Source organism: Seriola dumerili, unplaced genomic scaffold (genome assembly GCF_002260705.1).
Source record: "Seriola dumerili isolate Sdu_G_001 unplaced genomic scaffold, Sdu_1.0 BDQW01000017.1, whole genome shotgun sequence".
Lineage (NCBI taxonomy): Eukaryota > Metazoa > Chordata > Actinopteri > Carangiformes > Carangidae > Seriola > Seriola dumerili.
In genome coordinates this window covers 14,456,922-14,479,297 of record NW_019174272.1, presented here as the reverse complement: position 1 = coordinate 14,479,297, position 22,376 = coordinate 14,456,922, and the positions used below count along the sequence as shown (strand labels likewise).

The following is a 22,376-nucleotide window of genomic DNA, read 5'->3' as shown; positions in this document are numbered from 1 at the left end:
TTATCAAGTGAGTAATTGCTTTTTAATTAAACTGTAATTGAGTAAAGTTGTTTTTCATGGTAAACGGGGGTGGGGGGTGGGAGCGTGGTTAGGCACATCTGTCAATCATCTGTGCAATATTCCTTATCTGCTGCTATTTTCTGCTTTTTGTCATGTAATTATACATACTTTTTTAAGTATTTGTCATTTTGCATTTTTTTTTTCTTTGCACTGTCACTTTGCTGCTGTAATACTGCAAATCTCCCGACGGTGGGACTAATGAAGGATTATCTGATCTTATCTTATCTGGCAAGACAAACCAGGTGGTTTAAATACTGGATAATAGTCTGTCATCCAATCAGCTTCTAACCTGATGGGTGCTGCTGAGGATCTGAAGAGGTGCAGTGTTGACGGTGACGTTTTTTGCCTGATGATAGTTTAGTTAGTGAGTAATGGTTTCTCAAAAAGAAACATTATGTGATGTCACTGATGACATCACAGCTGGACCTGCTGTCTCAGGGGCTGCATCCTGCCGAGGCTGCATTTGAAGACTAATTGCGTCATGGCGACGCAGCTTGGCTTTCCCATTTCAAAAGCTCCTGGAAATGATGCAGAGTAATGATGGATCCTTCATGGCAAACATATCCAAAGATTCATTGCACGGTGGTAATGAAAATAATATGGAAGCCAACAGCACTGACAGAGAGTCTGAGGATTGGGTTTCAGCTCAGTTCAACAGGTACAACTGTTAAAAGCAAGAGACTTAATCCACAAATTCTTGTAAAAAAAAAAAAAAAAGTTACCCCTTGTCAGGGTTGGTAGGTGCCAGGAGTGGCGCTATGTGACACAACGGTAAGAGTGGGAACAGGTAATGACACAAAGCAGAAATCCTCCGTAGACCAGACTGCCTCATTCTGGTTCGGCCTTAAGGATGCGGCCCCTGCTGGCCTAACAAAGAGGCCAAACTGATTCCAGCTTCTTAAATGTGAAGATTTCATATTGTTGTAAACTGAATCTATGAGTTTTAGACTCTCAAACTGCTTTCACAATAAAACTAACTCGTATAAGCAGAAATTTTAAACACAGATGGAACCTCTAAAAAAAAGTCAATTGACTCCTTTCACTCTGACAGACGAGTTTGGCTTTCTGTGTCTTCTTGAAACTTCTTGAACGCAGCTTATTCTCAGTGGAAGGTGTTTCAGGTGTAACAGCACCATGCTGGGCAGGTGACAGGTCTGTGGCATATACGGTATTTATGTGTATTTACCCACTCATTCATAGCTGTAGTATTTTATAAATAATAGGCACTTTATTTTGTTTCTTTAAAGATACCCAATTCAGTTTAATGCATTTTTGATTTCAGTGACTCACACAGAGCAGTTGTGTGTATATAAGTCATGGGTTTGTGCTGCGTTCTTCAGTTGGCAGTTACATCCTGAAAGACCAGCCAAGTTATTGTTATTGTTTCTCTTATTCCTTCAGGCCTAAATACCTTCATATTTTATTGGTAGTATACTCTTTATAGTTGATTTGTTTACTTTGTTGTGTTGTGATTTGTTATGTTGTTTGGGGGAACTATAACATTAGTTAACAGCATGTTTTTGGACACGATTTAAACTGTTATTTTTCTAACCTGTGACAGCACATGAACCAAGAAGGTAAAGACTGTAATAGATTGATTTTGTTTGAATTATAATAATAATTGTAATTTTAAGGAAATTTAATTCAAGTGTTGTCATTTGGACAATCTAGCTAAATCAGCTGATATATGCTAACACCAATAATCAATGGTGCAGGATCGAGCTACACTGTAAATATGGATAAAGAACATTGTGTTTAACACAGGAAGCATGGTTTTAGTGGTTAGAAAATGTATAGAAAATCATTATTTTAATTTGTAATACTTATATATTGGAATCTTTGGGTTCATCTATTGTTTTTAATAAAAATATACTAGTTATAAGAATTGTACAGCAGAGAATGTGGTTTAATAATTTTTGGTATATTAGGGTTAGGCTAATTATTCCACATACTTTGTTATATTATATATATTGTTATATTATTTTATCTTTTCTTTAGAAGTCTTACAGTTCAATGATTTCAAATGGAGTTATTCAGAGAATGCTTGATTATTTTTGGATACTGTGATTTTGATATATTTGTTCTGAGCCTGATGAGTTGGTAGTTACACCCTAAAAATCAGTAAAGCCATTGAAGACCAGCCAAGTTATTGTATGTTTCTTTTATCCCTTCAGAATAAAACCACCCTTTTCTTTCCTTAAAATGTGTTCATCCTGTATGAGTCTGCTGTGATTCGTGGTTGCAACACGTGATCTGAGAGACGCCACAGCTTGGAAAGGGGCAAAAAATTAGCATGTTCACCCAAAAATTAGCATGTTTACATCAATGCTGATAGATAACCTGTGACTCCTGCAGAGTCACTGTAAAACAGAAACAAGCTATTTGAAAACGTTACTTTGCAGTCTGGCAAACATTTAGCATTTTCTGGCATATTAGACCAATTTTCAATAAGTATATTTTCAACATATTTTCGATATTTTGACAATTCCTTTGTTAATAGATTAGAAATATTTATACTATGTCAAAATTACTATATTTTCATTTGAATTTCAATCTCCAGCCAGACAAACACACCTGAAAACACACACATACCTGAGTAATCTCGTACACTGAGCATGTGCGAGCCGGTGTAAACAGGAAGCAGATTGTCTCCTCTGCAGTTGGTTAGTTACAGTAAATCCTCTGAAGGAGGAACAGCAAAGACAGTTGTAGCATTAAAACAGAGAATGTAAGTGAACAACAGCTGCTAGCAAAGACAGCAAAGGTCAGTAACACTGTAACTCATTATCATGTTGTATTCACCACTGGTAGCCCAGGCTGATGAGAGTCCGTCCAGACTACAACACAACTCCAGAGTTTTCAAAATAAAATGAGTCCAGCAGAGGAGGAAATGTTGAAGTGTGGACATAGCTTTAGGTTCTTAGTGGGACCCCCTGAGAACACCTCAGTGTACCCCTGAATATAACCAGATCCTTAAGACCCACTAGTGCAGACAATTGTGATGAAACCACAGGGGCTCTTACAAAAGTTTATTCATCCTGATTCAGATGTTTCTGCTGGGACACAGGCGGGAGGGTCGGCCCCCAGCGAGGCTCAGGTTCAGACAGGAGGCATCAGCAAACTGAAGCAGCAGTCAACAGCAGAGCAGAGATAAAGCGTGAGATCTGACAGCGGATACGGTTACATGTCACTTCTGATAGCTCCCAGCATTCCTGAGAAAATGTCTGCCTATACCTCACTTCAGCACCCCAGCCCCCCTCCCCACCTCCCTCCCCCCCTCCTCTCATTCACTTTGACGGGGCTAAGCAGCAGACACAGAGGTCCACAGCAGGGTGTGTGTGTGTGTGTGTGTGTGTGTGTGTGTGTGTGTGTGTGTGTGTGTGTGCGTGCGTGTCGGGGCAGTGATAGACAAGCATTACCCCGCTCCCCATCACTCCCAGTACAGCTCCAGTCGCACTCCAATTAAAAGAGGAGCAGCTCTGGTGCAGACAGCAGGTCTGAAACAGAGAGAAAGAAACAGACGGTCGCTCCTGACAGCGTCTGTCTTCTACACCACAGAAGAAGAACTTCTAAGCCATCATGGCTGTTTGGGCTTGTTGGGAGACAGTTGTTTCAAAATAGAGTAATGGCTTTTATTTTGGAAGGAATTAAAGAAGAGTTTTTTTACTGTATTTTATTACGAATGCTGTGTCCCCAGGACATTATACAGCAGAGGTTATAAACAACGCACTAACCACACTTGTGTTTATGAAATACAGCATCTGCTATTTTATTTATTACATAGCATTTACCTATGTGCATAGAAACACACAAATAATGCAACAATTGTCCGTCCTGCTCTGACACAGTGACACAGATGAGCCGAAACAAAACAGGGGTCTTTTTTGGGGTGAGTTCAGTACCTCAGACTGGTTCCCGTTCCAACGAGACAATGACCCTCAGCTCACAGCCAAGACAACACTGGACAACTCTGAGAATGAGTGCCTCAGGCAAAGTCCTGACTTGAACCCAATTCAGCATCTAGAGAGACCTGAAAACATCTGTCCACTGACATACACATCAACCTGACCTGAGTCTGAGAGGATCTGCAGAGAAGAACGACAGAAAATCCACAAGCCCAGGAGTGTAAAGCTTTTGACATAGAACCCAAGAAGACTGGAGGCTGTAATCACTGCTAAATGTAAAGGGTCCGAGTACGTCAATGTGGGCACCAGAGGGCAGTGCCTCCCACTTTCCTCGCTGTGCCCCCTCAGTTATATAAAAGTATCTTAGAGTTTTCTCCGTCATCAGTGCAAATTTTAAGGCCAGAGAACTCTCTCTCTCTCTCTCTCTCTTCAGATGCTGACCAATCAGTGTGCAGAGTCTCATCACTTGGGTTTTTAGTCAGATTATTGTAAGGAAAGCGACAAGAATGCACTATTTTTTAGCACTGTTTAGTATTTTTTAGTTTTGTATGAAAAATGTATGAAAAGTATGAAAAAGTGAAGGGGTCTGAAGACTTTCTGAACATCTGACAGCCACAGTCTTTACAAATGTCTCCACAGTTCTTTGAGCTAGCCTCCAAAAAAGTGCAGAAAAATGCTGGACAGTGGTGAAATCCCCTCTTACACCATTTTTAACACTTTCTGTAAACTGATGAACGACATGTGAGGTGCTGTCCGTCAGACCAACCCCCCAACTGCAACTTGTTACTGCTTCAATACACAAGCGCACCTGAACCGTGACAGGAAGGTGAAAATTAAATCTATTTTGTGGCATTAAAAAATAAAAGCCTGTGGCTTATCTCCTGGCTGGAGCCCCCCACCCCCCGCCCAGCCTCCCTGTATGAAACACAAGGAGGCAGGGAAACTGTCTTGAATGGGGAACAACATGGCTCTTTACAAAGACTTGGTATAAACAATTAGTCCTGAATGCCAGGGTTTTGATTTGACCATCTAATTGCTGGTTCAGGGCTGAGAGAGTATGTGAGGTAGCTGTGAGGGCCGGGGAGCTGTGAGGGCCCACTGGGGAGGGGCCACAGTCACACAATAGCAGCCTTTATTTCACATTCATCTTCTACAAAGTGGGTGTGCTCTAAAGATTTAATCCCACATTCAGACCTGACAAAAAAAGTCATTCATATTGAAAAGGTGGATACAGCACTGTTTCAGATGCCTCCTGTCTGCCTCCAAAAAACACGTCACAGTGTGTTAGTTTTTTCCAGTACAGAAGAACACGGCAGAGAGGGACCCTGATCCTTATCAAGATCACGTGTCAATCCTCCAAATGGACTTTTCTTCTTCACAGAGACCTAATCGACAGGGATCCAATTCCTAACTGCAGCATGTGGAACTGATGAGTGGCTGACACAGATAACAGGAGGCCATGCTTGTAAAAGGATGGCACGGTGGTACAGGATTACAGTGGAAACTTCCCCTGCTCTTAAATGTCACCTGCTCTCTGCTCCTGTTATCACCTCAAGATGAATTCCTTCACACAGGTTACAGTGCTGTGGTGCGCACAGGTAAAAGACAGGTGAAGCAGGAGGGGCACTTCACTTTCAATATGTGTGTGAAATAGATCATTTGGAGACTCCAGTTATGACATATATAAACCAAACTGACTCACTGATCTGTATGTTTGACATAAAATATTGTATTTGCACCACCTACTTCATTGGATGCATTTATGCAGTTAATTAAGATCTAGAGAAGCAGCGATATTTCTCAGATGTAGCAGAAACATGAGCAAATATCTGGGTCAGACAAATTTATTTAGGAGAGAAAACAAAGGCAAAAGTAAAACCATAAACCATGTATTTTTTTTATTTATCTTTTTAATATTGTTACAGTTTTACAGAACAAAATACAAAACACTAAGACACACAAAGTTTCTTTTCCCACCCGCCACCCAGAAAAGAAAAAAACATAATAAAAATAAATAAGTGCATAGAGTGAAACATAAGAGATATTAGACCAACAATTGAAAGGTCATTGGTTAACAACAGATGGCTTGTTATGGTGGTATCAGTGATGTTCCTATAGACTGTAGATAAGGCTGCCAGATTCTCAGAAAGTTATTGTTTCATTTTCTTAAGCTACATGTGATCATTTCAAGAGAATTTCAACTGTTCATTTCTGACAACCATCTATCAATGAGGAGACTGATGTCAGCGCTCTGCATGTCTGGCCACACACAGTTCTGTTGATATTTGTGAAATTCCCCAGTAAGCAAATTCCAGGATCTAAGGTAACTCCGGTGTGATAAACCACAGATTCATTACTGAATGGAACCAGTGATCCAGTGCCTCTGTATGAAGTGAGTTCTAATATTTCCCAGTTAAAAATCTATACAAAGAGATGCAAAACAACTCACAACAGATGAAACTAGAGAGCATCTTGGAGTGGAATCACACCAGCTGTGACACCTATCCACAGGTCCGTGAGTTGGACCACACCCATCTTTAAGCGTTGTCTTCATTTTGATCTCAACCACATACCTGTAAAGTTTCATGACTGTATCTAACATGGTTGTGACATATACCTATACACCTACAGGAGACACATGACCTCTCACTCCAAACCTCCTCTGTGGTAGTTCCTGCTACAGTAGGTGTCTCCACATTTGCCATGATGCACACACACACACACACAGAGAGAGAGAGAGAGAGAGAGAGAGAGAGAGAGAGAGAGGGTAAATGTAGGAGTGGGGGGACCTTTACCCAGGGGCTCAGGTTCTCATAATCCACCTACGGGTAAAACCAAAACTGCAGGAGGCAAGACCTCAGTACTTAAACTTGATTTTGTTTTCCTACATGGTGTGATGGTGTGTGTGAGATCTGAAATGTGTTGGATGGTATATTTCATTTTCATAAATCATTTGTAAAGAGGATTTAATTTTATTTGTGCTGGCAGTCTTCTCCTTCTTCTTCTTCTTCCTTATTCTCCTTCTTCTTCTTCTTCTTCTTCTTCTTCCTTATTCTTCTTCTTCTTCTTCGTCTTCCTTATTCTCCTTCTTCTTCTTCTTCTTCTTCTTCTTCTTATTCCTTATTCTTCTTCTTCTTCTTCATCTTCCTTATTCTCCTTCTTCCTCTTCTTCTTCTTCTTCTTCTTCTTCTTCCTTGTTTTTTTCTGGCATATTGCAACACGTCTTCTCTCCTGTGCAAAACATTGCTCCATAATACCTTTAATTTTACATCTCACCACAGTAAAAAATAAGGCAACATTTACAGCAGTTTTTGCAGGTTTGCAGCAGTTGAGGTGACGTCCCAGCAATGTAAAGGAAGATTTGTCACTGTGAATCAGAGTCAGAGAGATGCTGATACACCTCCTCTGTGAGAGCAGACACAGAGGAGGGTGTTATAGGGAACCAGAGGTCCACCAAACAGCCCTTGTGCATGTCCGCCTATTAGCATCATGTTTCAGCCTTTAGTTTGCAGTTTTATAGACATGGTTTCAGGGAGATCATCACTGTCTGAGCTCCCAGCATCATTTCTGTGTGAGTCAGCCCCATCATCTGTGGAACACATGAAACTCAAGACACGCAATTACATGACAATAAAAATCAGACCTTTAGAAAACACTGTCCTCAACCTCATCTCGCATCAAGAGACTGTGCACAGACTCTAAATCTTTCTACTCATAGGTTTACCCTTAAAATGTAAGATAGTTACTTTTAAAGGAAATGGAAGAAATACATTCAAACAAATCACCATACAATACTTTGTTTCATTCATTGTTTAAATCTGCGTAAAACAGTAAAATCAACAAAAATGACCCTACCATGAAAGAACAGTAATCTGAAACTTGTTTGAAACCCACCCGCCCAGATCTCAGTCATGACTGTGGTGAGTGCAGTTTTATTATTGCTGGTCATAATGATGGTTAAAACTACAAAAATCTGGCACCAGTTGTAATCAAGTTACAGTCTCAGGACAAGCCCCTTGCTAATTAATTGCCCTGTTAGTTGACTGTACATTACATTACATTAATGTCACGTTAACCCTTAATCTCATCCAGGGTTAGACTCTGAGTTTTCCACCAGGCCATATGCACCTCAGTGTGTGTTGCATTCACATTCATCAGAGAAAACCCTAAATTTCTCTATCACCTCAGCTGACGGAGCTGGTCACTTCAAAGCAGGGACTGAGTCACAGGGGCAATAGAAGCCTGGGACCGACAAATGCACAAGTTGTAAAACTTAACAAGGTGTGAATGCCCTCTGTGTGCCCTGGCTCTCCAGTATGCAGGGGCAGCCTGTGGAAGTTCTTAGGGTCTGTAGTACACTGCAAAAAATGTTGATTCAGGCGAGAAGTTGACTGGTGTTTTCAGGCTGAATACACTCCCTCTGACAAGACGAGTAGATGATTCGGATAGTCAGAGAGGGTGTGTTCACACTGAGACAAAGACACCAGAGACCAATTCACACACAATTCACATCCATTAAGTCGAGTGTTTGATCTGCCTGATGATGGCTTGATGCTCTGGTGAAGGTCTGGATAAATGGATGTTAACTGATCACACAGACAGACTGATAAACATCACAACACAGTTACCAAGAGGCCTGAAGTCCATTGTTACCTTTACAGGGATGATCAACTGGGAAAACTGACAATACTCATCTTCAAAGGACAGCCGGCCATGACTTCTTCTTCATGGTCATAAACTGTGAAGAGTCAATCACATGTCTGTTGTCTGTGTATGGTTCAGTCTAACAAGTGCAAGTCCATGAAAAGCAACTTAAGACTGACCTGCCTGCAGAAATATAAATACCACAGTTTAATAGATAATATTAATATTAAAGTCTATCATACATCGTCAAGGAAAACCACATTTTTTTGTGCAGCTTGCAAAGAGTGAAGCTCCTATAATTTGCAACAATACTGTTTTTGCTGAATTACTTTTTTGGTTAAATTTAGGAGTAAAGTTTCAAACATGATTAAGAGTTTACTTAACTGTGCTGACCACTCTGTGAGGATGTATCACTGTATTAAAACCAAACACTTAACTTAATATTGGACAGATTGAAATTTTACCCTGACGTAAAGTGAGGGGACCTCACAAAGACCATAGCTGTGTCCCAGTCCAGGGCCACAGCTTCACAGAACACGTCCTCTGAAGGCTGCAGCGCCTGAATTGGGACAAAGCTCATGAATGTTTGAACCAAACTCATTGCAATCACAATCCACCCAGTAGTTGTTGTGACATGTCAGTGTAAAGTGGACAGAATAACAGAACCTTCGCTGCAGCCACACTGCTAGCATGGCTAAAAGGGCCTTGATTTGTTGCACATGTACTGAAAAGACTGGCTTTATTTTGACATAAACCAAGCAGCAGTCTGATGTTGAAAACAGCAGCACAGGTGATTTTTTTCTTCAATATATTAAAGATTATACTTTATGTTTAAAAGGAAGATGAAATAAGAAAGCAGTAAATGTGGCCACAGATAAAAACGGCAGGGTAATATTTAATGACAAGATGTAAGATAACTGTTAAGGGCAACTGGCAACTGGCAAGGGAATTAAATCACTAATATCAATTATATGTATGTATATATTTATCAAAAGTTTGCTAAAAATTATCCACCAATAATCAGCATGAGCGATGGGTCACACCAGTTTTGGTTCTTTTTCTTTACAAAAGCTGTTAAAGAAGAACCGGACCAGGTCTGTCCCTGACTGACTGACTGACTGACTGACTGACTGACTGACTGACTAATGACGTTTCACCACTGGTCCCAGTTATCCCATTGATGAATCGGCACAGCTCATTCCGAATTAATCGCTCGCTGAAAGGAATAACTTTGCAAGAAATTGACCACAAGTTCACACACACCCACACACACTCCAACTACCAGTTCTTGTTTTTAAGGAGGCGGGACCAAAAGACTTTATCTGTAGAATAATCACCAGCAGTGATATACGATAAAAAGAAGAGCTTTCCCCAAGAACGACTCAGTTCAATTTGTTCGTACCAAAGAGCTGTTGGAAAGAATAGGAAGAATGTGTTATTTTCTTTTATCTAACAGTTGCATCAAGTTTTCTTCCTTCAACAAGATATGGGCTTAAATGATGAGTTGGAGTGGATTGTGTTTTTTTACAGTGCAGCAGCTCTTGGGGGTCGGAGTGAGTGTTTGTAGAGGAAACATCAGGTGGTTGCCTGGACCACTGGGCATGGACACTTCTGATTTATCTGTGCATTTCAGAATTATGTTGCCGACCTCTTCACCTCACTACCATTTGTGTCACCCCCAAAGTTCTGTTCAGGCAATCACCCCCACCCCCAAAGCCCACCAACCACAGAGAATACCCCACACACACACACACACACACACACACACACACACACAGACACTTCCAGCTGCAGTGTCATCTGCAGTTCGGTACACACACATACACACTTGGTCAAAAATAAACATTGGTCAACAGTCAAGCTTTGATTCACCAGCCTGTGAGGTGGTCATTAAATGCATCATATTGTTCTGTGTTTTGTTTTATGTAATAACATATTTTTGACTTAAATGACCAAGATAACTGAACAGAGCTCAGGGCTTATTAAGCTTTTATACACTACAATATTACTGCAGGTTTATCAAGTGTTTATTGTACGTTCGGTGATAATGAAAGTTGACAGTCTTTAGAATTTACAGCATTGCCTATTTGCATACATTGTATAATGTATACAAAAAGTTTTTAATCAGCGAAAGTGAATTCTGTCAATTAGTCTCAACAGAAAGTCATAAAGTCATTAAAACAACATATTCACTATAAGAGAAGATGAAATGACTTTGGATTAGAGTTTGAGTGTTGTCAGTGTGTGTTCTTCCAGCATTTTAAATAAAGTTAGTGAAAATATGAAAATACATAAGATATGAAATCATACTAAAATCTGTTGGGAGAACTAGAAAACAATCCCCAATTCTCTGTCCTATTGAAACTGCCGTTCAGAAATTAGAGTGCAGTGCCCTCTAGTGGATGTGTGGAATAATTTACTGAACAGACTAAAACTCGACTCTCGAATACCAACAGGCCAATTCAAACAATTAATTAGAAGTCTGACTGACTTGAGGTGTAATTGTTTTACTTAATCTCTGTTTTAAATGGAATTAATGAGCGTTTCAGTTGTCATCTTACTGTCTACCTGGTTGGGTATCTTAATGCATATTTAAAAGCATTCAAATAACACTGTGATCATTATTAATATAAACACGTCCACTTGTTTGTATGAATACATATCTGAATGTCTTTTTAAATCTATATTTCTTTTGTTATTTATTTTACTTGTCTGTACTCAGGTCTCACTTGTAAAGGAGATCTTGATCTCAATGTAACTTCCTGATTAAATAAAGTATTAAATTTAATTTAATAAAGAATATATGAAAACATGTTTTGATATTTTTTTTTACAAAACTATTAAAAATCAAAAATGGAAATCATTTTGAACTAACTCTCAGTCTTCTTGGTAAAGTTTCTACAACCTTTGCAAACCTGGATTTGGGCAGTTTATCTCAGTCCTCCTGATAGATCCTCTCCAGTTCTGGGTTTGAAGTGTCTGTGAGCATCATCTTCAGGTCTCTCCACAGATGCTCTGTGGTGTTTCAGTCTGGGCTTTGGGTGGGACACTCAGAGACAGTCAGAGACATGTCCTGAAGCCACTCCAGTGTTGTCTTGGCTGTTTGCTTTAAGTCATTCTTGTGCTGAAAGACAAAATTTCGCCTAGTTCCCTAGACATCTTACATACACAGGTGTGTGTCTTTCTAAACTCTGTCCAATCAGCTCAGTTTGCCACAGGTGGACTCAAGTTGTCAACACATCAAGCAAACAGGAAGTATCTGACCACAGATTGAAAAGTCACAGCAAAGGCTCTGGATAATGGTCGTACTTCCAATTTCTCCAATCAGGAACAAGTTTCGAATCAACTGATTCACTCTCTACCTGCTCAAAGGAGTCCTTTTTGTTTATTATATATACTTTTTAAAACTTTATTTATTTTTGTAATACTACTTCCTGCTCTGTAGTTCAACTCTTCAAACTTATGTCATTTTTATTGTGAGTCTATTTAGATATCTTTCATGTTGTCAGTGCTAATGTTTTAGCTGTTAGCTGTAAGGTGAGCTAGTTCATACAAGAGTCTGGGTCACACACACACACACACACACACACACACACACACACACAGAGAGAGTCATCATCATGATGTTACATCTCAGCTCAGGATATCTTCCAACTAACCTTGACTAAGAGGTCAATTCTAACATTTCACTCCTTGTGTTTAAACCACAGACATGTTCTGTTTGTGTAGTTACACCATTTAACACAGACACGTGGAACCAGTTTGTTAAATTTTGACTTTTCACTGATTTAAAAGATACAGACAGACATGTCAAAGTTGTCACCACTCCCTTCTACTTCTTCCACCATTGGCCAACAAAATATTACGTCAAAAGCTTTAGATCAAACCCATTACCACAGCACGCACGCCCTTTATTCATCTCGGTCTCCTTAACGGACCCTGACTGCTGGCGCGCTTTTACGCGGAGCCTCTGAGCGCATCAGTCTCCAGTCATCAGTCTCCAGTATGGCTCTCCGCTTCTTCCAGACCATCCCTGCGGTTGTGCTGCTGATACTGTCGATAGTCGGGATCATCCTGCTGGTCCTTCCGGCTAAAGAGGTGGAGGCGCCTCCTGAGAACATGGTAATTAACACAATTATATCATTGTAGCGCACATAGATAGATGGATAACCGTCTGTGCCTGTGTCTAAATATTATCTAATTATTATTATCATTCCTATTAGTAGTAATATGGATTCACCGGTTGTCCTCAAACAAAAATTGTTTTTTTTTTTATTTAGAGTTCCAGCTTCATGATCTGAACTTACTCATTCATCAGCCTGAGCATCAGCTAAATGAAACACACAGCTCTTTGTGTGTTTCTGTGTTTGATTCTTCATTCATTGCTTTTCCTTTTGTTGTTAATCACACAGACATTTGAAAAAGGCACATAAATAGATCTTATTCTGCCATTCTGTGCCTGCAGAATAATACTTGAATAGAACTTAATGCTTTGAAGTTATGGCTGGACAGAGCACACACACACACAAAGGAGGACAAAATCAACATTGCTGTATGAGTTGACACCACATTACAGAACAGCTCATGTTGTTAGATCAGTAAATCATACCTACCAGCTTCATGATGGGAAATGTGTGCAGTCAAAGACCAGTTCAACCATAAAAGGCAAAGATCAACATGTAAAACAGTTGACAATCCATGCTCTACGTACATGCTGAAGCCACATCCTGTCAATACCACAGCGAGGTGGTAAACAGAACAAGCTGCAAGTCGGACAAGAGCGAGGAAATAAGATTTCACACACTGTATGCACATGTATATTGGTGTGTCATTGATAGATATGTGACATTATGGAAGACTTTAAACTAAAAATAAATACTTCAATGACTATAAATGATAAATAAGTGAATAAATAAATGAATAAATAAAATGGATCTATAAATTAATGCTGTCTGTTGTAGTATGGAATCGTTCTGGATGCAGGCTCCTCCCACACCTCCATGTACATCTACAAATGGCCAGCTGACAAGCAAAATGGCACCGGTATCGTCACCCAGCACAGCGAGTGTCATGCAAAAGGTGAGCTCCTCACACATGGGTGAGACAAGGTTGGTGCTGCTTTAAAATATCATTTGACCAGTACAGGTTTTTTAAAAGCTGCCCGAGCATCTGATTGGTCGAGCTAATTGTGGAGAGCCTAGAAGGAAGTACTGCCTGAGAGGTGTTGCACGAAAAACGTACCATCTGTGAAACTTGACCATCACAATATGGTGAAGGTCAATTTGTGATGCTCACAGCACTGACATATTACATTTACATTCACCTTCATTACAAATTTCAAAGATAGATTTCTCTAAAGTTAGTTAATTAAAACCAAATATAAGGCAGGATATGTGTGGGTAATGTGTGTGTGTATGTGTTTGGCTGATGTATGAGAAGCAGTGATATGTGTTTAGTGGTCCTGGACAGAGGGAAAGACAGTGTTGGCATCCATCCATCCATCCATTTTCTTTCACTTATCCGGGGTCAGGTCATGGTGGCAGCAGGCTAAGACTTCCCTCTCTCCAGCAATGATTTCCAACTCCTCCTGGGGGATCCTGAGGTGTTCCCAGGCCAAATGGGATATGTAATCCCTCCAGTCTGTCTGGGTCCACCCCGGGGTCTCCACCCAGTTGGACATGCCCTGAAAACCTTCAAAGGAAGGCGCCCAGGGGGCATCCCAACCAAATGCCCGAACCACCTCAGCTGGTTCCTTTCAACATGAAGGAGTAGCGTCTGTACTCTGAGCTCCCTCCAGATATTGAAGCTCCTCACCCTATCTCTAAAGCCTGAGCTCACCCGCTTGTAGCCATGATCTCATTCTTTTGGTCACTACCCAGAGCTCATGACAATAGTTGAGGGTTGGAGCAAAGATCGATAAATCAAGAGCTTTGGCTTCCGGCTCAGCTCCCTCTTCATCACGGTCAGTGTACCAGTCCATCCGTTAATCTACCATCACTCATGAACAAGACCGCGACATACTTGAACTTCTTCACTTGGGGCAGCAACTCACCCCCAACCTGGAGGGAGCAGTCCACCGTTTTCTGGCTGAACCATGGCCTCACACTCGACATCCCGACCTGCAAACTGTCCCAGTGACCTCCAGTGTTGACATTGTCATGATAGTAAATATTTTGTGTAGCAGTAGTATCAATAAAATAATAAGATAATAATAAAATATTATGATAGTAATATAGTAATACTCTATCTATATAGTAGTAAGGGATATTACATTTATGCAGCAATGAGGAGAGAGGGCAGATCAGGCCGAACAAATCCAAAGCAGCTCGAACCCCAACCCCCATTGATTGGACTCCAGGTTTGATAAATCCTGACTCCAATCACGTTTTATGATAATTTATACTTTCAACTAATGAACATCTGACCATCCTTTAAAATAAAGTGACACATAAATACAGGTCATTCCAAAGCCATCTTCTGCCTTTTCTAGACTCTCACTTTTATAGAAATACAACTAGAGGTTGTGTAATGTGGCTGAACTTTAACCCCAGACTGTCAAGGTGGAAAGGATACTCTCACTTTCACTTCCACAAAGTCATCCTATAAAAACATCACTATGCCATATCTTATGCAAGACTTTGGTTCCTAAATGGTCCGCTTCCTCACCAGACTCTTACCATCTTAGTCACTGCCAGTTGTTCCTCTTCATGCTTTGGTTTGTTTCCAGAGTTTCCTTAGAAACACCAGCCAGAGTGTTTATTTCAGGAGGTCATTCGTCCTTTAAGACAAGGAAGTTCAGTTTTTGAAAAGGTCAAGGGGTCAGGTTGGGTTCTTTGTATACAGAACTACTTTCTCTGTTTGTCAAGGTGGAGGGATATCCAGCTATGCAGGTGTTCGTGGTGGTGCAGCAGAAAGTCTGAAGGTGTGTCTGGAGCAAGCTGTGAAGGACATCCCCAAATCCAGACACCACCAAACTCCACTGTATCTGGGAGCTACTGCAGGAATGAGGCTCTTGAAGTAAGTAGACTTTCCTGTTAACTCGGGATATTACACTAATATTACTGCCTCAATAATTATGCATAAATGTATTAAAATGGATATTGGAAGACTTTAATATTGTTTTAATCCCCCATTTAACTCTCACACCTCTTGAACAGAGCAGTCAACGCCACAGAGTCAGACCAGGTCCTGAAGGAAGTGAAACAAAAAATGCGGTCTTACCCTTTCAGTTTCAAAGAGGCAACTATCCTGAGTGGATCGGCGGAGGGGGCGTACGGCTGGGTCACAGTCAATTACTTAAATGAAAACTTTGCGAAGGTGGGCTCTGATTTTTCTGGTTTCAAACACCGTCCCTTCAAACAGACTTGAGAGATACTGTAGTTACATAACAAGACTAAAATGCATCACTTGCATCATAATGAAATGAGTAGTTTGTATGATGTGTCGTCCAATCACGTCTCCTTCCATGTTGTCAAGTGTGTGGCATATTTCCGAGAACTGCAATTCCTGGGTCCTCGGCCCGTGTCTGGCCCATGTATCTCCACATCTGGGCAGATTCCTGCTCTTCTCCAGTTTTGTCTGACAGCTGCAAGATTTGTTTGGGCCGTGGAACAAGGCATGAAGTGGGCCAGAAGAAAACAAGCATGTGGCCCAAGTACAGGATACACTTACCTCTGGCCCTTTGAACAGGGATTAGGAAAGTCAGTATCAAGTGAGGGTCACTGGACACACTTGCCTACTACCTGGCAGTGTGTGAATGCACACCTTGGAGCTCAAGACCATAACTGTGGGTATTGGGACTGAGCCTTACAGATATTCACACAGAGATTCAAAAAAGCTGTAGATTCAGTGTGAATGAGACCTGGCTCTGCAGCCCTGCCTCTCCCACTGACCTCGACACACTCAAAAAGCTACACAAAGCTACGCTGCAGGGGACAGTTGAAAAAGGCTCAACTTCATGCAAATATTCACTGATGCAGTGCGAGCAACAGCCCCGCAAGAGCCAATCAGGATCATCCTGATTCCAGTGGACTAGTTGTTTCTACTCTAGTTCACTACCCGAAAGAATGTTTTTAACTTTAAACAACATACCCTCATTCAGTGAAGGCAAATTAGCACTAAACACCAAGTACAGCTGAGGCTGATGGGAATGGGAAATTTTACACAAGAGTTGTCACCAAAGTTATCAGGGTTCATCATCTGGGAACCATAGATTTCTTTAACAGACTTTGTGCCAATCCACCTGGTACCTACTGGTAGCATCACCATCATCATTAGGATTCATCCTCTGACAAACTGTGGGTATCTGCATAACATTTCACTGCAACACATGTAACAGTTCACACTGAACCAAAGTGATAGACCACTTGACTGTGACTGACCGACAGTGCCACAGAGCCCCATTGCTTGTGGGGCTAAAAGACTTCCACAGAGAGAAACATTGCGAGTGTGAGAGTTGTTTGCTGGATGTTGTTCTTTGAGTAACTCTGTCTATTGTCCTGACACTTCCTCAGTACGGTTTTTCTGGGCGTTGGCTGCACCCAGGCAGAGAGACAATTGGAGCTTTGGATTTAGGTGGAGCTTCCACTCAGATTACCTTTGAGACCTCGGTAAAGGTGGAGGACAGTTCTGAAATGATGGAGCTGACGCTTTATGGACAAGTTTACAGAGTGTACACCCACAGCTTCCTGTGCTACGGCCAAGACCAGTTCCTGAGGAGACTGACGGCTCATCTCATCAAGGTACAGAGAAAAATCTATATGTGGAGAAACATTATGATTAAAGACAAGCGAGGGTCACAGGGTCCCCCTGTTCATGAACTACAGTATTCCTACGCACCTATAGCGCATTGTGAATGTTTACCTGTTTCAGGGTTTTTTACAGCAGTGTTATAGTGGGAATGGTGTCATATGTCATATGATACTTCTCGTCACCCTCTTTGCCTCTTTCAGACTCAAGGTGTGAATCCCCAAATCTACCACCCCTGCTACCCAAAACAGTTCAACATGTCTATCAAGCTGGGGAAGGACGTCTTTAATTCTCCGTGTACGCAGAGCTACAGACCGGCTCAGTTTGACCCCCAGATGTCTGTGATGGTGGTGGGCACAGGAGATTACCACAGCTGCCAGGGCAATGTCAAAAAGATCTTCTCTTTTGACAACTGCTCTTACTCCAAGTGCTCCTTTGACAGAGTCTTCCAACCCAGCGTGAGAGGACGCTTCATGGTGAGGGAACCTTTAAGACACTGACACACACATTATATAAGAATGAATACTTTTTTACTCCTTTTCAGGTTCAGTCTTTGTTTCATTCTTTGGCTTTTTTTTAATACTTAGTTTTGCATTATGTGAATGTTTTTGCTTTCTTTCTTCACATCATAGTGTGAACTCATTTAACAGTAAATATTGATGCTCTACACAAATCAAAACTTCCTGGAAAAAAATGACAAATAAAAGTAGCCAATCCATCTGTTGAAGAATGTCATGTACAATATAACCTGCAACTACACAACTTCAAGTGATAATGTGATGACTGAGCTTTTTTTATGTTTTTCTCATTTTCAATCAAACATTTTTTTAGTGCAAGAACATGTCCAAAGGAACCTCAAAGATTTCCATCCATCCATCCATCCATCCATCCATTCATCCATCCATACATCCATACATCCATTCATCCATCCATCCATCCATCCATCCATCCATCCATCCATTCATCTATCCATCCATCCATCCATCCATCCATCCATCCATCCATCCATCCATTCATCCATACATCCATCCATCCATTCATCCATCCATCCATCCATTCATCCATACATCCATCCATCCATCCATCCATCCATCCATCCATCCATTCATCCATACATCCATCCATCCATTCATCCATCCATCCATCCATCCATTCATCCATACATCCATCCATCCATCCATCATCCATCCATCCATCCATCCATTCATCCATACATCCATCCATCCATCCATCCATCAATCCATACATCCATTCATCCATCCATCCATCCATCAGTTATACTGCTTATCCTTTAAGGACTGTGGGGGAGCTGGAGCCAATCCCAGTTGATATTGCTTCACCCTGGACAGGCCTCCAGTCTATCACAGGACTGACAACTACAGACAAACAATTCTAATAATCTAATAATCTGCATGTCTTTGGACTGTGGGGGGGGGGGGGGGGGGGGCTGGAGGAGGCTACCTGGAGGAAACCCACACAGGTTCAAACCCAGAACCTTTTTGCTGTGAGGCAGCAGTGCCTTTATAAAGTTCCTCCCTGTGTTACTGTCCTTCCACCAGAGGGACTTTTATCCTCCATTTTATCATTTAAGACAGCACTTCTCTCAAGGTCTTTTGCAGTTGTCTGGTGGGCGGCACTGTGTAAGAGGTCGGGGGTCTTTTGTGTTTCCCTCAGGCAGACTTGGAAACTTTGGTGATCCCACTAACTTTTCATTTATGACCAAATATGTACAACACACTTTCTACCTGCTAGGCATCAGGAAGATAACATTGTTAAAGCCCCAGTGTACCTACATACTGAGCCTCTCACCACATGGCTGCAGTAGTTCCTGTAAATGAATATTTCTGGTTTTGTACTTACACATAGTTTTAGCCATGAATCTACACAGAGCTTTATGAATCTGGTCCCTGGTGTTCACCCTCCAAAAGTTCCCCGACCCCCCCTCCTCTACATTGCACTGCATTGGCTCCCTGATGCAGCTCACATACACAGTAAGTCTCTGGTGCCGGACGACAGGACGGTGAGGTTAAGTCCTTCCTACCTCCAAGCCATGGATCATACCAGACATCACGTCACTTTGAACACAAACATCAGCCAACTGAATGTAATGTAATAGAACAAAATGGAGATGAGGAAGACTGCGTGTCTCTGGATTAACTGTGTCCCCTCGTCTCCACAGGCGTTTTCTGCCTACTTCTTCACTCACAAGTACATCAGCCATCTCTCCAACATCCCCATCACATCCCCAAGTCAGATGGAAGCTGCAATCCAACTGGTCTGCAACATGACCATCTCTGAGGTACTCTCACACAGCTCTCTGAGCCTAAAGCTGATAAATAAGGGCTCTCAAATATGTTCACCACTAAAAAAAATAGTCCCCATATTTTATTTTATTTTGAATATTGTAGAAATTTCTACAGTGACTATAAATAAGATGAAATGGCTTAAGATTTGAATAACAAAATAAAAATGTCAGCTCACTGTATTTCCTCTCACAGATGACTGAAAAGACAAAGCAGCCAGAGAAATACATGAAGAAAGTCTGCGCCGTCTCCAATTTCGTCCAGGTCCTCTTAACGCAGGGCTACGGTTTCAATGAGCTCTCCTTTCCCTCCATCTCTTTCCAGGAAAAGGTGAGGACAGAAGGAATCACCTGAACATTTCCATGTCCATCATTTGCTGAGACTTCAGTCCATGTGTTCAGTGTGGTTTCAGCGAGCCTCTCTTTGTGTTGTTGCAGGCAGGAGGAGCGTCTGTGGGCTGGGCTTTGGGATACATGCTGATACTGAGCAACATGGTCCCAGCAGAGAGCTTTGTACTGATGAAGGCTCTGCCCTCAGGGCCATGGGCTGGCATCCTCTTCCTCTTCATCACCCTCCTCCTCTTTGGAGTGGGGTACCTGCTAATAACCATCAGAAACACAAGAAATAAAGAAGGCATGGTGTAAGAGCAAAGGTGGTTTACTTCTCAGTCCAAATCATGGTCCTCTTAGAGTCTGCTCACTCTCCTTTTAGAAACAACTGCTAGAACATTTTAGATTTTTTTTTTGATGTCCCACAGTATTTTCTTTTCAAATTCACAAACTTTCTGCTTGTGGAGACTCACAGTGTGTCTCTAGAATAAATCATGATTTTTGTAAATGTTACAGATTCATTATGTCATACTACAGACACTTACAAAGACTGCATTAGGGAATTACTTTGTTTTCTCCTTGTGATAGAAACAACTCACACGTGCTTCAGAAGAGACCCAAGGCAATGTTAACAAACACACCTTTCTTCAACTTGTGAGAGATCATGTAAATTATAAAGAAACAAAACACAAATCATTTACATCAGCTGTGGTCTTTGTACCTGTGGAGGCATTTTCAACTATATGTTTCTTAACTTTGACATATCTCATCTGTGTTCACTGAGGCTAAGACAACAGGTGCTAGAGGTTCTACACTAAAGACATTCAAAGCCACCAAACAACATTGATTAAACATTTTGGAATCCCGTTCTGGTCATTAGATAAATATGAGTGATGAGTGACACATTTAAAATTATTAATAAGGAAAGGAGCTTCAGTGCTTCCTATCTTATCTCCTTCGGCATAGGAAACACTGGACCTTCCTTTACAAAAGGAAGGATGAAAATGTCATCCCACAATTCCTTGCTGCACCAGCAGTTAAAATGACACACCGTTGTAGTTTCACCACAGCAGACCCACATAAGTATAGAAACAACAGAGCAGCTGTTTTAAACTTATGGAAATCCTTGTATGATTGCCTGAGCTCCAAATCCACAAATGTAGATTTATTCTCTTTCCTGTTCGAAATACAAAATACTATATAGGCTACATAATGTATATGTATCCACAAAAAAATGAATTTTCGCTACTTAACAAATGTATGAGAAAGAAGATCAAAACTCTCTATAGCCTACATATGTCTAAATATAGTTTATTTTGGCATCTTACTCAGTTTCTTATTTCTATTGAATTATTCATTTGATGGTTCAGCTCTTTCTGCTTGTACATCTCTGCCATGTTATCTCATTTCAACATTTCAATCCAGATGATTGATGTGTTATAAATAAAGTTGGTTTAAGAAAAAGCCCAGTGCACAAAATCAAGGCACAGTGGGGAAAAAATGATGGAATGAATATCTCAAATGAAGACATCTGTATCAGCAGGGGGTTGGGGTGGAAAAGACATTAAGGGAAATGTAGCAGAGCTTATTAGAATAAGATTAGGTAATACCAAACTTAAGTCATTGTTACATTTCTTTGGAAAACACCCATCTGGAAACTGATATCTTCAATCACAAAAGAGAACGTCGTAGTCTTGTCTCCCCAAAATATGAAAATAAGAGGACCTTATGAAGGACTCAGTTGGAATAAAAAGGCATCAAACGAATGGATCTTAGAAGCAGTTTTAATAAAAAATCCTGGGAATGATATTTTGAATCATATTTTTATTTACCTAAATGATGCTGGATTGATATAAGGACTTTATAATACAGGTGGTGATAATGCTCCATATGGTTGCAATTAGCCATTAAAACAAACAAGAAGAAGAAGAAAAAAGCCAAGGCTGTGATTTTTTCGCAGGAAGGAAGTATCTGAGCAGCAGCCATGATCAGAGCTGCTCCACTTCTCTACATGATAAGGAAAGGAGCTTCAGTGCTTCCTACCTTATCTCCTTTAGCATAGGAAACACTGGACCTTCCCTTACCAAAAGAAAAGAGAAAATGCCGTCCCATAATTCCTCGCTGCAGCAACATTTTAAACGATGCAGCATTGTAGTTTCACCATAGCAGACCCTCGTAAATGTAGAAACAGCCGGAAACAGGAGAGCAGTTGTTTTGTTTGTGACACGATCCAGAACTGATGGAAATCCTTGTCTGATCGACTGAAGCCCAAATCCATAAATATAAATGTATTCTCTTTAAATCCAGTCAGGAGTCAACATGAAGAACAAGTAGACAGAATTTATAGTCAACAATATCATCATCATAACAACATACTATAGTCTATA

General features: G+C 40.9%; 1 protein-coding gene across 1 annotated transcript; it reads left to right on the top strand.

The window, feature by feature from the left end:
- Positions 1-12,548: 12,548 nt before the first annotated feature.
- On the top strand, positions 12,549-21,393 carry LOC111229540 (ectonucleoside triphosphate diphosphohydrolase 2-like). The gene is made up of 9 exons (XM_022755888.1): positions 12,549-12,731; positions 13,571-13,688; positions 15,476-15,626; positions 15,767-15,926; positions 17,123-17,350; positions 17,561-17,833; positions 19,537-19,656; positions 19,856-19,990; positions 20,098-21,393. Exons 1-9 carry the CDS (start codon positions 12,615-12,617, stop codon positions 20,302-20,304), a joined length of 1,509 nt encoding a protein of 502 aa, XP_022611609.1. The 5' UTR covers positions 12,549-12,614; the 3' UTR covers positions 20,305-21,393.
- The last annotated feature ends 983 nt before the right edge of the window (positions 21,394-22,376 follow it).

Bases quoted from the DNA above. Each gene is read 5' to 3' on its own strand.
- LOC111229540 (XM_022755888.1), top strand. From the start codon at position 12,615: ATGGCTCTCCGCTTCTTCCAGACCATCCCTGCGGTTGTGCTGCTGATA. The intron at 12,732-13,570 runs GTAATTAACACA...TGTCTGTTGTAG, and splicing joins AGGCGCCTCCTGAGAACATG to TATGGAATCGTTCTGGATGC. The intron at 17,834-19,536 runs GTGAGGGAACCT...TCGTCTCCACAG, and splicing joins GCGTGAGAGGACGCTTCATG to GCGTTTTCTGCCTACTTCTT.